Source organism: Oryzias latipes, chromosome 18 (assembly GCF_002234675.1).
Source record: "Oryzias latipes chromosome 18, ASM223467v1".
Classification (NCBI taxonomy): domain Eukaryota; kingdom Metazoa; phylum Chordata; class Actinopteri; order Beloniformes; family Adrianichthyidae; genus Oryzias; species Oryzias latipes.
The window spans coordinates 8,039,649-8,054,171 of NC_019876.2; the positions used below are offsets into that span (position 1 = coordinate 8,039,649).

A 14,523-nucleotide genomic window follows, 5' to 3' on the forward strand; every position below is an offset into this window, starting at 1 on the left:
TGTCTAAAAATGTTTCGGCGCACTCAAGATCAGTGTTGGCAGATAACCACAAGCAGATGAATCGGAGATCTATTCAAGTGCGTTACCATCCTCAGTCCTATTTATAGAAACTCAACACCTACACAGCAGCTCGCTTCTCTGAGGTGGAATCAATAAAAAACATCTCTATAGATGTGACCAAACATAATTTTGTTTGTTAGTGTTAGATTTATACCATTTTTTTTAAATATTTGCCCTTGAAATCACCTCCATGGGATGTTGTCCGTCGTTTCAACTGTAACAGAACAGAATCCAGATGAATTTTAGCCTTCGCTCGGCCCGTTCGCCTCATCTTCACCAATTAGCATAAAGGGTCGTATTTTTCACGCTTGCTTTGATCAGGCGGCCACTTTCTGCAGGGGTTGCAAAACACTGCTGAAGAGCTCCTTGTGAAAGAAAATGAGAAGTTATGAATGCTTGAGGATGGTAATTGGCGGTTACTTGAACTCTTGAGGTCCTAACCTACAGCTCAATTATTTTTCAAAAAGAACGATGCGGTATCTGGAATGTAGGGAAAGTAGAGGTGTTTAGTTCCATCAAATCAAAAAGTTCTGATTACTTGACAGGAAGATGTTTTGTATTTCTCTAGGAGGACGTTAAGTGTTGCAGAGATAAAACTGTATTGCTATTAAGTCTCATTCCATTTACTCATGACTACATTGTTTTCAGATATGAACAGCTGTATACCTATAAAGTCCATAGATTATAGCCAAACAAAGAAGATACAACACTTTTGACAAAATGTGGTGGACTGACCTGAACTATTCCTGAACTATACAATTCAATTCAATTCAATTTTATTTGTATAGCCCAAAATCAAAACAACAGTTGTCTCAACGGGCTCTAAATGTAGGGTAAAACACAAAATACAAAGGATCAGGAATACATACAATTCAATAGAAAAATTCTAAACTGAACTACAATGTTCAAACACGGCTATTTTCCTATTGAGCATTTGATCAAAGTAAAAATATGCTAAAAGAAAAAAGAGGGAGCCTACAGTGATTCCAGTTCTGAAGCTCCTGCATCTCTGTGGACGATACAATAGCAGTAGAGCTTGATGGCTTTATCTTTATAGACGGATGGATGGATGGATGGATGGATGGATAGATGGATGGATGGAATGGAGAATAGGATTGGTGGGTGGCAGGGGCAGAGCCACAGGGAAGCAAGGGATGGCATATGCCCCTCAGCAAAAAGTTTTGACCCCACCCAATTTGCCCCCCAAATTTTTGAGTCAATATTTGTATTATTAATCACGAAGATTATCACAAAGAAATCCTCAATACAAGCTTCTTTAGACATTCGTAGTAGCAGCTCAGCTAAAACAACAGCTGTTTTAATATGAATAACAAAACGTTTGTAGGAATGTGATAATAACGCATTAGACTTTTAGAAGGAAAAAATTGTATTGTACAGTAAAAATAAGAAAGAATGTTTTGATCCTTTTGTTTGTAATGGCCTGATGGATGGACGGACGGACGGACGGACGGATGGATGCATGGATTATGGAAGGAAATATTAACGAAGGATGGATGGGTGTGTAGATGGATGAACGACAGGAAACATGGTTGCTTTCTTAAGTCCATTCAGGGTAACAGCTGCAGCAAAAAAGAGATGCAGAGAAGAAGTTAAAGGACAGCAGCCGGCCGACGTGACCTTACTTTTCACCAGTACTTTTTTCTCTTATTCAAGGCCAAAAAAAATAATAATAATAATAATAAATCCTAATCCAGATTTGCACCCTCTCCATACAAAGTTGCTGAATTGCTCATGTAAACTCAACAGCCTTTTCTCTACAGTAAATGAGGACTGTGTGCTTAATTCCCAAACATTTTGGGGTAGTGCCCCTGTTGGCATCATCATTGGCATTCAAAAGCACAACGGGGCCAACACGGGCGACGCCACAGAGCCTCCCTGATAAAGACTCTGATTTAATTAGCTAAGAAAGAGCCCACCATCCGGACCGTTTGCTGATCACATCGCTCACAATGGTCACCAAAGTCTATAATGGTAGAAACCTGTGGACTGAAGTTCAGATGAACTTCAGTGTGACCGGACGCACCGGTCGGAGGTTTGTGGACTTCAGACAAATGATACTTTTCTGAGCTTACAACCAGAGGTTCCTACCATCCTAAGAGAGGACACACGCAGGACATTCACGGGCTGTCACGTTAGCGCCATTCCCCTACAGAAATCCTTCTGGAATTGAAGAACTTCAACCAGATCTCCTCAAAATAGGATTTTCGTTGTTGTTTGTCTACAGAATCAATAACTATTCAAAAGGATGCACCTGTTGCAAGAACCTGATGAATACAGGGGTTGACTCTTAATTTTTAAATCATAATATTAGAAAAATATATAACATGTAACAGTTTTTGTCATTTCCAACAGGACAAGACAAATAAACATCTATAAAGCAAACAATTTATGCTGCAAATAAGTATTAAAATGCCAAATGTATCTTCTTTTTGAGTGTTTTTAATCTTACCTTCAGTGTTTCTATATCAAGGGTAGCTGACTGCTCCATTTTACATTCACACACTTACATATTTCCAGAAAAGTTATCACTAACAAACAATTTAAAAAAAAATAAATTAAAAGGCGCCAAATTCCCTCCCGACTCGAGAAAAAGCGGCACTTTTCCCTCCTCCTCCTCCTCTCAGTCAGACATCTTTAAAACTTCCTCCTCCGAAGGCTTTCAGGGAGGTTTTTTAGGCGGGAACCTCCTTTGGGGTGAACTGACAGCAGCGCCGCGTTGTTCCAGCCAGTCACGTCTCCGCTCTTCTCAGGGACGGTGCTCCATTACAACAACAACAAAAAAAAGAGAAAAAAACTCAACTGCAACCAAGTTTGACGCCACAACGAACGGCGTTTCCTGTCTGGTTTTTCACAATAAAAGCCTGATACGGTCCATTTAGAAAAAACAACGTACAGAATACAACAAAACTAAACCTTGAATGTAAAGCACACCAACCACAGATTAACAGTCATCCAGTATATGCAACAGAGAATTATAGAAAAAAAAAAATTTATGTATTTTATTTAAATGCATAGTTATTTTTTATTTTTTTTATTTTCTCAACAAGTTACTTTAAAAAAAAGAATTTAATAATTGTATATAACACTGTCATAACAATGTGATTAAATTTGAGCTATAGATTTAACTACTTTAAGATAGACAGTTTCAAAGAAAATATTGTTACCAAAATTACATCCTAAAGAAAATTGTTGTCATTCTATCTAGGGGCCTAAATGCTCTAATTTTGAAGGTCCGTGATGATATCCATTTCCTGCCATTGTTGTTTTGTACTGGTAACCTTACAGAAACCAATTTTAATAAGTAGGTTCATATAAGAATAAAATACTGAGTCCAAATAAATTTTATTTGGCTTTTATCGTAAACATAGTCACATCAGGCAGATAAAAGAGAATATTGTTTACTACAAAATAACAAGAAATAACAAGAAGAATGTTTTTAAACATCTTTAGAGCTTCCTTTCAATAAATCAAACAGCTTTTTTATAAACTTCATACTGTATGTGTAGAAAAACCATAAAACTAAACAAAAAAATGTAAAAAAAAAATATCAATAAAAAAACGACAAAACCTTACTAATCATGAATGATTTCAGATGTTCTGTTAAACTGTTTTAATGGGAATTGAAAATGAATTTTCAAAAAGTCATCAGGAATGTGGTTGGATATATAAACCTTAAACAAATACTATACAATACAAATATTTCTTTGGACCAAAAGAATCCCAAATAAACTACAAGTATTTCTTAAAATGAATCGATTTTAGCAACAACAACCAAAACAAAAACCATCAACACTTATAGCAACATTGCAGGAATTTAAATTAGTTTCGGGTATTAGAAGTAACTTTATAAGATAATTATTATTAACGATAAATAAAAATAAAGGATAAATCTGATCACGTGCGTCTGAGGATGCAATGTGTGTACCATGACGCTAGGGGGAGCCCTCGGTTCATCAGTCAAACCAAGTCAAGCTCGGAGATCCAGCCGGCCAGGACGACTAATCAACTATCGAGTCAAACGATTCACTGCTGCAAAGATGTCGGACGCCAAGCAGACCATTGCACAGAAAAGGTAAAAATTTGACTATTTTTGTACCATTTTATGGCCAAAATACTTTTTTATTTTTTATAATACGGCTGCTGAAGAAACATTTTACCTCCTTTTGAAACAATCAGCCAAAAATGAATTTGAAAATATTGTCATATTTTTTTAGTTTAATGTTTTATATAATTATTTTTTTCCTCTGTGCTGCAGTGCTAAAATCGCTGCTGGAGCTGTTGTTTGCGTGGAGAGTGAAATCAGAGGAGATGTGACTATCGGTGAGCCTTTTTCCCACATTTTTTGTTCCTCATTTCCTCCCATACCCTTAATCCCAATCAGTATTTACATGTTTTTGTTTTGCTCCTGCAGGTGCAAGAACAGTGGTCCACCCCAAAGCCCGGATCATAGCAGAGGCAGGGCCCATAATCATCGGAGAGGGTAATCTGATCGAGGAGCAGGCGCTCATCATTAACAGGTCAGTGCTGCTCTTGAGGAACCTTCTCATCTGTGCATGCAAGCACCGCCTTCTGTCACAAACGCGTGTCGTTCCGTGTAGTTATCCGGAGAACATCCTGCCAGATGCAGACGGCGCCGAACCCAAGGCCATGACGATCGGGACCAACAATGTGTTTGAAGTTGGATGTGGTATCCTGGACTGCAAGGATCGGGTTGTTTTCAGAATTCTTCCTTCTTACTGCCCCTATGAGCAAAAATATCACCCTACATGCTCAAACTCGCCAAAATTTGCCCACACCTTGTAAGTACCCAGTGGAAATAGGTTTTGAGCATAGTGAGTGATCCCCCCTCCCCCTCCAGAGAATGATGACATCACAGCGAAATAAATAACCCTTGTCCTATCTTGTGGGGTGCAGCTGACTCCACTCCACAAAGTGAACCTTTTTTCTTCAATGATTTGTGATCTTCACTGGTGTCCATGGATTACATGAAATCTTTCCACCTTTATCCACCTTTGTCATGGTAGGGAGAACACGTCAATGTAAGGGTGGGGTCATCTGGACCCCACAAGATAGCATAAGAGTTAAGTGGGGACAAAATCTCTTATTGGGCACTAAAAACAACAATTCAAAATCCTCTAACAAAAACATGCATGCCGTGTATATCTAAAAGAAGTTTAAAAATGTTTATGGGATGGCCACAGGACCTACAGCTCGGCGGGCATTCTGGGACAAAGTGTGAGATTTTCACATTTGAGTACAGTATGAGGAAAAACAAACTTTTGTTCGATCAATCTTGATAACATTTCAGCTAAAGTCTATAACCACAACTGAAGCTTCTATGATCTTGATAAGGGGCCACCATCCTGAATTAAAAAAAAAACCATCTACAAAGTAAAACTCCTAGATATTTTGATCTGTCACCTCCTAACTCCTTCAGCATCATTGGGAAGCTACTTGGGGCGGAAAAATGTTGGAAATAAAGTTAACAACATTAGTGTAGCGAGCTCGCAAAATAGGCGATTTCCTGTACCTCACATATCTTTTACTGGAATGTTAATGTAATGCATTAATCCCTGGCTCAAGTTGAACGAAATTATATGACATACGATAGGACTACATTAGGAATGTGGGTGTGGTTAACAAAAACCTGTGTTGCCAAGAAAATCTGAACGTTTATCTTTGCTGATTCTTTTAAAAATTACACGGACAGGTTCATTTTACCCTCAGGCGACCAAAATATCAAATGGTTGCTATGAGATAAAATGAACAGAAAAGCCGCCCATTTGAAAAACAATCGTTTTTTTTTTTTTTTGTATGAATTTGTCACATGCTGCTCTGACCAGGGTGGCCAGGGCACAAGGAGAGAGTGGGTGGCATGAAGCAGTCACTCAGCCAGTGACGGTGGGTAAAAAGGGGGCAGCCAGGGCGGGGGCAGGTAACACCTGCCAATACAATGGTGTTTGTGGTGTCTTTGTGTCACGGCAGAAATTTCAGTTTTCTTAATTTTGCTGCAGTTTCTCAAGCTTTGAAAATTGGGGACAACAACGTCATTGAGTCTAAAGGTGAGTATAAGCAAATACAGCCACATAAATGGCGCATGTGCACATCAGGGACGTGTGGTCAGGGGAGGCAGTGCCTCACCTGCCATCATGGGATGTATACTAATGGTAAAATATGTATATTCCCACTATTCTGTTTTATAGATGCAATTTTATATGTATAATTCTAATTATTTCAATCAGTTTTATACTCAATATTGTTATTTGTGTATTTCCTGTTCATTTACAGCGTAGGCTGCGAGGTGAGGCAACACCGAGCTATCCCTCCAGTTATTAAAAAAAAAAAAAAAGAGTCCGATTTTATTAACTGCAGTCACAGAACCCCAGAACTTGTTTGTTTTATGCTACAAGTTAGCCACAATAGAAGCGTTACCCGTGTTAGTGCATTCACAATAACAGACTGATTGCGCTAAAATAAACGTAACTGTGTAACACTTAAAAAAAAAAAAAACACAGTCCGACATGGCTATGTGTTAGCGCATTTACAATAACACAAAAATTTGATTGCAACACCACAACTAGAATTAATCCATATGTAAGGAGCTCTGGAATTTGAAAAAAATTGTGTGCCTTATAGTGTGAAAAATATGGTAAAATAAATCCAAGCGTAGTTTATACAGATATACTCCTCGTGTATCTGAAGCTCTATTGTAACAGTAACATCTGTCTAACACAAGAGGCCATTAACTCTTTTGTTTGCTCAGACTTTTAATCAAAATGTAAAGTATTGCATAACGCAGTGGTCCCCAACTTTTTTAATGTCACGGACCGGTACGACGTCATACAAAGTTTTTGTGAACCGGTCTTTAAGATGTGGCGGAGCATTATTGTAGCAACGCTATGATGAAGGATGAACAGAAATGCGACATGACGAGCTCTGAGCTTTTAAATTGACAGGCATGTCATTGTACATGGCACAGGTGTCATCATCCTTTCCCCTTCCCACACTTATGGTGCAAAAAAGAAGTACTGTTTATTAAATGTAGCTTTCTTTTTTTTGGAAGTCGAAGGCTCCTCCTCTTTCTCCTGGAACTGAGAATCGGGCAATTTTTCAAAATAAAACATCTTTCAGATTCCGAAATAGATAAAGTAATGTAATTTATTTATTCTTTCTGTGCAGCCCGGTACCAAATGACCCACGGACCGGTACCGGTCCGGGGGTTGGGGACCACTTACAAAATAAATGAGAAATGTCGGACCAACGCATCTTTATTTGATTTGAAATGGTTTATTTCAAGCAATCAAATAGGAATAATACACAAAAACAATACAATCATCAGTTATACATTCGTACAATAACTAATCAAACTTTGGATAATTAGACATATTAATAAATATTGCTTGAAAGGGAGTGGAAGGAAGCGAACTTATATAATCCCACCCCTGTTCTACCTTAACCATTTTATAACATGATTTATCATTTTCCGGTTCCAAACTTTTATCAGACAGAATTAAGAATCTTGAGATATCAATAAAGCACATAACAAAGATGAATTACCGGTACTTAAATTATTTTGTAAAAAATAACTTTTAGAAATCAACATGGCAATGAAGTATCCAAAATATATGCAAATTATGTTACTTATAAAAGTCATTGATCTGATTAAAAAATAATACTATTTCAGCATCTTTATTGAGACAGAGAGACTTCTAAAACTAGAAGATAAAAAAGATGACTTTTGTGCTGAAGTCACAAAGATTTTTGAAAGAGAGATGTAAAGACTTAACTTACAAGGAAAGGTTAGACCAATGCGTGCATGTGTGTGTGTGTGTGTGTGTGTGCATGTGTAAAGAGCGCACATATGATACTGACCTGCTGTACATTTTGCATTCCTTTGTTGTCCAATATGGACCTGCCATGTTTATAGAAAGAATGCCAATATAAAACGCTCTCAGTAGTTGGTAATATCTATTTACACAAACCTCACCGCACACCAGTTTTGCTGGGAATCTACTCTAAAGAAAAGTGTCTTTTAACGTCAAATCCCAGCGGATCTTGGTCGGAATGTGATCCTGACCAGCGGTTGCATCATCGGCGCTTGCTGCCAGATCAACACCTGTGAAGTCGTGCCTGAGAACACCGTCGTCTATGGTTCAAACTCCATGCGGCGGACCCAAAGCGAAAAGCCACAGGTTAGTTCGGTATTATTATTCTTATGGTTTTAGCCTTAAAACTCAGAATACGTGGATTCATGCTTTTTTTTTTTTTAAAACCCTGCAGCCTCAGACTCTCCAGCTGGACTTCCTCATGAAGATTCTGCCCAACTACCACCATGTCAAGAAGACTGTTAAAGGAAGTGGAGCACCTTTGAGAAACTAGCATCCATTGAATCCAGCACACGCTCGGAAAATGAGCACTTTAGCACTTTAGCTTGCAGCTGGTTTTCTTCTTTTGCTGTTTGCAAATGATTTGGCAAATGAAATGTTTTTATCACAGTTCTAAAGTCTTTAAAGTCCCACTCCGCTTATCTTTGATCTATTCTAACAGCGTTCCCAGTGGTCTTTTTTTTATGATTCTACCGGGTTTTTTCAAAAAATCTAAAAACCTGTGTCGTTTTCCAGGACATAGTTTCTGCAGACCGGCTGTAGTTCATTATAAATTCGCCTCTTGGTTTTGGGCTGGACTGTTAGCAGAAACCAACCCCACCCCCCCTTCCCCTCCACCTTGCTGAGAGCTCTCTGTTTACAGGCTCTTTTTCTAGCTTACAGTGCACCAACCCAACATTAGCGTTATCAAAAAAAGACTGTTGGAACTATCCACTCATACAAATAAATTTTTTCCAACTGTATTTTCTTTATTTTCTCTTGATTCAAATAAATACCCAGAAATCCAAATGTGAAGCTTGATTTTTCTTTATATATGTCCTGCATCGTCCCAAAAATGCTACTAGAACGTGTTAAAAACACCAGAAGCACATTTTTCATCAGAGTGGGTCTTAAAATTTAATTCATATTTATTACAATTTATTCCATTCAAGCACATTACCTGTTACGATAATATGATTGAACAACTATTTATTTGAAACTTGAACTGAATTTTAACTTGTCTCAAACTGTGACCACAAGGTGGCAGCATTGAGAAAGTTTTCCTCCTCAACTCACTGTCCAGTCTTTGTTTATTCAGATGCCTTGTGTTCTTATTAGACAGTAACAATACTTGTGTCTGAAGATAAATTGTATTCATTTGTATTTCAAATATTAGAATAAGTAATAAATGTACTGCCCCTCCTGCCAATTTGAGCATAGATTGGTCATTTTAAGGATGTTTACTGATACTTGTGTTTTGGTACCTCTTGGGTGTGTCTTGTCTCACACTTAACATTTGGATTGATCGATTCCTTCCAGAGATGGAATGGTTGATGGGAACAAAGTCCAGTTATCTCAACAATCATTTGTTTTCTTTCAAGGCGTGAAATTTGAAAAGTCTCATGCTCAGCAGGCACAGCTCTACAGAGGGCCTCCCCACGGGAGGCGCACAGCTGGTGTCACCCGTTGCCAATACTCATTTAAACACGGTCCCATGAGGAGTCGCCATCAACCAGGGACTAATTATTTCAGCGCTGGCGAGCAGCCGGGGCCACGTCTGGGGTCCTTTACGTTCTCACTTCAGCTGCGTTTATTTCCGTTCTCGTCAGACCATCGGGTTATTTAAATCGGAGGAGGAGGACAGATGATGCGCACAGTTGCAGGGATGTGCAGAGTGACGGTGACATCATAGTGGAGCTCAGAGTGGCCTTTTAATCTGCAGCCGGTTTTCACTCCATGCTATGAAGATTGGAATTTGAGGGGAAGTTTGGATTTTCTAAATTTAGTCGCAGTTATTATTACCTCTTCCTAACTGTACTGTCGTGAAATGGTTTCACCCAGACTCCACCAATTAAAAAAAAAATGCAGATTTTTATACATGGAAGGGATGATTCTTGCCTTTCAAGAACATCTTTTCTTGAATTTGTCCCCCACTGTTAAATTCGGGGTTTACCAAAGAGCTAATAAGCTCCTTTCATACCGGGAGACCGACACTTTGAAGGCTGAACCATGTAAATGACTCGTTTTGCCATTAAAAGCAGAAGGATTGTAAATTTTCCAAGCTGGTGTGCTGTCAGCAGCACAGAATGCTCTGCAACTTGTCCTTGTGCACAGGCCACCAGTAGATTTGGGAAGGATAAAGGCGTTCTGACAGCTGACCTTTACATCCAGGTCTGATCAACCTTTTAAAACTGAAATGTGACCTATCGGCCACTCCGACTTCTTTTACAGACCCACAGAAATAATTAATTACATCACAACAGGACCCAAGAACTAATGGATGCTAGCTATGTGGAAAAAGATCATTTGGGTTGTTCTACAGCTTTCATAAGGTTTGATTTGTTTTTGTTTTTTTTGTACAAGTACACATGACTTCAGGATTGAAGTTCATTAAGAAAGCAAAAGTGCATCCATATACGTGCAATTCACCAAGTGACCACTAGGGGGATGACCACATTCTTAACTCTTTTTAAACCGTTTAATGGCCCACTCTCATTATAATTTTGTCTATGGTGTTTTTAACATGTTATTGTAGGACAAATACAAAGAATATTCAGATTAAATCTGCATTTCTTAGTATTTCTTACTTTTCAAATCACTGTGAATTAGGAGCCTCCAGAAAATTCCATTGGAAATAGATCATAATTGTGACCTGGAAAGCACGCTGGGTGGGCCACAAGCCTCCAGGTCTGAAACAGAGAGTTCTCAGCAACTGAGAGGGGAAAGGGGGCGGGGTTGCTCCGCATCATTGTAGTCCCGCCCAGTGAATTTCTAATGAACTCCTGCTATGCTGCAAAAACTATTCAATTTAATTCAGTCCAGTATTGTAAAGCCCAATATTACCACACATATTTGTCTCAACAGGCTTTACTAATTGTAAAAAACATAAAACTGCTTTTAAAATACAATAACTGATTGCTAAAATAATCTAAACAGACTAAACTAAACTGGGTATCCCTTCGACCCTCCTAAGTGAGAATAAACTCCTAAAAAACAGATTCCAGGAAGAGAAAAAGATGGAACCTCAGGGAAGTCCACATGTAGGAGGGATTCTCTCCCAGGACGGTCACGGGATGCACCAGAACTGTTAGAAAATAATTAGCTTATCTAACTCTACAACTACATGTTGGAATAACTATGTACGAAAAAACGACCCTTAATCCTAAATAAAGGTCATAGGTCGTGTCACACAGCCTCTATGTACATTTTGTGCAAATTGCACGAATGGAAATTGGTCATACGTGAGAAAAGGTGATTGCAGTTCTTTATGTAAACTCTTCACAGATGAATCATGCACCACCTTAAAACAATGGAAGAAGTACGAATAAATTGCACAAATAACACATAAATCAATGCAGAACATGAACTGTGCGTGATTATAACGCTGTTTATATACAATTCATTAGTCATTCATGCATCAGTTATGTAATTTTACCCTGATGTGCGCCGTACACGCAAAATTAAAGCTATACTTTGGTGCTACATGCATGAAAAGTCTGTTAGGCATACATGGAAAGATTTGCATCCCCCCCAAAAATCACTCACAATTAGATAAGATTTACATAATAATTGCGTAGAAACTACATATAAATATGCATAAATTGCGACATTCTCAACTGACCAAAAAGTTTGAAGAGCTCAAAACAGAATTTGACCTGTCGGCCCCTAAAGGGGCACCTGAGCACATCGCCGAATGACGAACACAAGAAAGACGTATGAATTACATATATCGGGTTTGTATCACGAAAGATCAAAATTTGTGACCTGGGAAATGTGCAAAAATGTATGCGTGTCACACGGCCTCAACAGACAACTGAAAACACAAACTCATTTAGGGTTTAGAGAGCAAACAAAGCGCTCCAAACATTAAAAAAAAAAGTGGTATATTTACCTTCAAATTATAGTGTTTAGCATTACAGTAGTAATATAAATCAAGGCAGTTTCTCTTTAAGTCTTTTTTTAAGTTCCCCATATTTGTTATACTTTTAAAAGACATCAACAAATTTCAAGAATAAAATCAGTTCTGTACTCGCACAAAAAGCTCAACTATTGTTCTTATATGATTTTTTTAGCTGCCCCATTCACATTAAATAAAAACATTAGAGCAAATGCTGCCAAAGTCTACTTTACAGTAACCACCATGACTTTTATAATAAATGATTGAATCATTTTTGATGTATACGGCATAAAAAAATGTATAATTATTATGTGTGAACTGCTTTTTATCATTAAATGATGACTTTACCTTTAAGACAATATTGACAGTGTCAAGAAAATGTATTTAAAGTAACCTGTTCTTTGTGCAGAAAATTATCAGCAACATTCACCCAAAAAAACTTAAACCGTTTTTTTACATATCAATCGTTTTATTGGCATCAAAGGTGCAGAAAACACTTACTTTAACCTTTTATTGGTTTAACTTCCCAACACCAAAGAAGGTGGGTTCAAAAACCTCTCCTTGACCTGCTCTGAGACATTTTAGCACCACTCAACGGCAGTCAAATGGGAGCATTACAAAGAGCAAGATCGCCCTGCGTCAGCATTTGGGAATTTAGGCCTTGGAGACACACTTAACGTGGCCTTTGTTCTTTACTCAACCCTCCTGTCCACTCACCCATAAAAGTTTCTGTGGATTCTAGTGGCAACTCAACAGAAAAAAAAAAATCTTAATCTTCTGTCTGAACATGCAATAATACCCCATCTGAATCTGAGGCAATGTTTTACATTTTACCAACATTGTTAAATAGTAAAAAAAAAAAAATGAAGCAAAATCCTTTTTCTTTCGAAAAAGGAAGCTCAAGAACAAAAGTGTGACACAGTTTTAGGATGATGTTTGATCATTTTTCCGCTAGGCTTCAGTTTCGAGGTTCAATGCTCTCCAGTTGAGATGTGGAACAAAGTTGTTGTTCACCTTTCGGCACATCCTGTCAGTAAATAAAGTACCGGTAATGTTAGTTTTTTATTTAATTTATTTATTTTTATTGAAATGTAAGCTTTCAGTTACGTAGTTGGTTATAAGCAAGTAAATCCTGCAAAAGCAACTATGATGATCCTTAAATACTTAAGTCAGAGTTTAATTGTTTTTTGGTTGACATTTCTAGAACTTTGGGAATAAATTAAAAATCCTAGCACTCAAGGTGGCCGAACCATAGTATTTTGTCACAATCTGATAACAGACTTTACAAGCAGTACGGACTTTCACGAAGTAAAAACCTAATAAATAAGAACATTTTAAGAAGACTATGAATCCACTGTGTTCTGATGAGGAAAATGTGGATGGTTTATAAAAAGATTAATTTGATTGCAATTTTAGCACCAAATTTGTTGAAACGCAAAGCATTCTGGTCTATATTCGCCAATTGAGTGAGCATTGATGCTCACTGGTTATTTTGTAGAGGCTTCTAGGAAATTACTAGAACACTCGATTTTCGAATTGTAGATTCAGGCATCACTACAAAACGTTAAACGCACTAGATAGAGCACTATGTAGTGAGTCACGAAGGAATTTGGACAAATGCGTTGTGCGTTCGCTAAATAATATGGCGCAGATAAACTTCACGTTAAACTCCACCAGTTAGCTTAAAGCAATCCCTGCCAAAGGTGAATTACCTTCTGATTTATCATTTTTGTTTGACACACACTATTGCCTGAACAGATATATGTATATATGTACATATGTATATATTTAAAAAAATAAAAAAACGCCCCTCTCACCCTTCCGCGGGTGGTTTCTCACCCAAGCTCGGGTCCTCTACCAGAGGCCTGGGAGCTTGAGGGTCCTGCAGTATCTTAGCTGTTCCTAGCACTGAACAGCTCACGGATCGTCTTCTCAATCAGAAAGTCTTGTTTCAAAACTATTACAAGTGCCTAAATGTACGGCGAGGCCTCACATCCATCAGACATGAGCAGCTCCCTTTTTTCTTTGTCGTTCTTGTCATTTCCTGTGTCCGTCATAAAAAAAAAATCTGCACACAGCAAAACCCCCATTTTCCCATCTGTCTACACTGCTGCAGATTTTTTATTTAACAAGCTTATAGGGACTGTCATCTATTCATTCTGTCGACATGGCTTATTAGAAACAAAGAAAAGCTGGCGTACAGGTGAACAAGCTACTATTTTAACAGTTCCACAAGTGACCAATCTTAACATCCCACTTTATATGAATGGTGCAGCTTTTTTTTTCCCTTTTGTGCAGAAATTTGCAAGGTCATGGAAGAGCTTTGGCCTTAGTTACATCTGCAGTTACGGGTTGATGAGTGCAAAAAATTGTTGAACCTGTAAGCAGGTGGCCCGCATAAAATAGCAAACTCCTAGAGCGCTCGTGAACCCCTACGGTGAAAGTTGTCTTGCAATAGGT

At 38.1% G+C, this 14,523-nt stretch overlaps 2 protein-coding genes across 3 annotated transcripts in view; one reads left to right on the plus strand and one right to left on the minus strand.

The window, feature by feature from the left end:
• The window catches only part of LOC101164098 (zeta-sarcoglycan), a 56,962-nt gene extending 54,059 nt beyond the window's left edge, over positions 1–2,903 (minus strand). Inside the window, exon 1 of one of the 2 annotated variants that reach the window (XM_004079660.4) lies at positions 2,531–2,903. In XM_004079660.4, coding sequence (XP_004079708.1) covers positions 2,531–2,569 — 39 coding nt within the window. In that variant the 5' untranslated portion in view covers positions 2,570–2,903. Of the gene's footprint in view, positions 1–246; positions 367–2,530 lie in introns of those variants that run through there. The other variant, XM_023966167.1, reaches the window with a different exon arrangement.
• Positions 2,904–3,992: 1,089 nt separating this feature from the next.
• LOC101164346 (dynactin subunit 6) lies at positions 3,993–9,375 on the plus strand. Its single transcript, XM_023966378.1, has 7 exons — positions 3,993–4,153; positions 4,337–4,401; positions 4,493–4,598; positions 4,680–4,768; positions 6,096–6,143; positions 8,131–8,273; positions 8,362–9,375. The coding sequence occupies exons 1-7, from the start codon at positions 4,008–4,010 to the stop codon at positions 8,458–8,460; spliced, it is 696 nt and encodes a 231-aa protein (XP_023822146.1). The 5' UTR covers positions 3,993–4,007; the 3' UTR covers positions 8,461–9,375.
• The last annotated feature ends 5,148 nt before the right edge of the window (positions 9,376–14,523 follow it).